Source organism: Corvus brachyrhynchos, unplaced genomic scaffold, assembly GCF_000691975.1.
Source record: "Corvus brachyrhynchos isolate BGI_N302 unplaced genomic scaffold, ASM69197v1 scaffold219, whole genome shotgun sequence".
In the NCBI taxonomy this organism is placed as follows: Eukaryota; Metazoa; Chordata; class Aves; order Passeriformes; family Corvidae; genus Corvus; species Corvus brachyrhynchos.
The window spans coordinates 1,537,864-1,539,147 of record NW_008240034.1 but is presented as its reverse complement, the minus strand read 5'-3'; the positions used below and the strand labels follow the sequence as shown (position 1 = coordinate 1,539,147).

Sequence of the window (1,284 nt, the reverse complement as noted above, 5' to 3'; positions counted from 1 at the left end):
TTGGGGGGGGGAAGAGAGAGGGGGGAAATGGTAATTTAATATAGATAAAAGGAACAAATTAAGTGGGCTGAAAACAGCTGCTTTAGGAAAAAGAGGAGGAATGATAAGGTGGAGGAGAGCGGCCGTGGCTCCGGCGAGGACGGCGGGGTTGGGGTCGCGCTGCCTCGTTTGGGTTTGGGTTTTATTCCAGCACCTGCTCCCAGCACCGCTGGATTATTTTTCCAGTGGGTTCCTCTTCCCCTCCTGCCCCTGCAGACGCTCTGGAGGTGGAAATTCCCTCCCAGGGGCCCTCGTCCTGCAGCCAGAGCTGGAGCTTCTTCCAGAGCAGGTGGGGCAGTTCAGGAGTCAGGTATGGGTGAGAAAGGGAGCACGGATTTGGGAGAGCAGAGGGATACATGGGAATGCATGGGAGAGAGCATGGGAATTACACGGGAGGGCATGGAATAAATGGGAGAGCACAAGTGTACACAGGAGAGCACAGGAATTACACGAGAGCACAGAAATGCACAGAGAGCATGGGAATAGATGGGAGAGCATGGGAATTACATGGGAGAGCATGGAACATATGGGAGAGCACATGAATTTCGTGTGAGAGCATGGGAATACACAGGAGAGAATGGGAATACACAGGAGAGAATGGGAATACACATGAAAACACGGGAATTCATGTGAGAGCATGGGAATTGCATGTAAGAGCATGGAATACGTGGGAGAGCTCAGGAATTACACACGAGAGCACGGGAATTACATGGGAGAGCACAGGAATTACATGGGAGACCATGGGAATATTTGCGAGAGCACAAGAATACACAGGAGATGACTGCCTGGGGCCATTCCCAGTGCCATTCCCACTGGGATGAGACCAGTGCCCCTGGACAATCCTGGTCACTCTCATGCCCAGGGCTGTGACCCAGCCCCAGCGCAGGTTTCCATGGGATATTTACCCTGAGCCGGATGCGCTGCAGTTTTGGGGGGATTCTGCAGCATTTTGGAGCACCAATGCAAACCGAGCCAGCGGGACACCCCTGCGATACTCCCACCCCATCCCCACCCCAACTCACAGATGTAGTAGTACTCGTGGCCGGGTCGGAACTCGAAGCCCAGCGAGAAGGGGGTGAAGAGCTGGAACTTCTCAGAGAACTTGAGGGGCCCGTTGGGGGAGTCGGGGCGGTTGCACTCCCAGCGCTTGAAGCCGCGCTGCCGGTGGTCGCAGGACGCGTGGCCCTCGTAGTTGACCATGTAGAGGATGTACCTCTCCATCCGCTCCGGCAGCGGCTCCCCGCA

The 1,284-nt window shown here is 55.5% G+C and overlaps 1 protein-coding gene across 1 annotated transcript in view; it reads right to left on the bottom strand.

Annotated features, from left to right (window-relative positions):
• Window positions 1-1,284, bottom strand: part of EFNA2 (ephrin A2) — a 62,491-nt gene that overhangs the window by 2,929 nt on the left and 58,278 nt on the right. Inside the window, exon 3 of the mRNA XM_017743815.1 lies at window positions 1,062-1,282. Coding sequence (XP_017599304.1) covers window positions 1,062-1,282 — 221 coding nt within the window. The remainder of the gene's footprint in view (window positions 1-1,061; window positions 1,283-1,284) is intronic.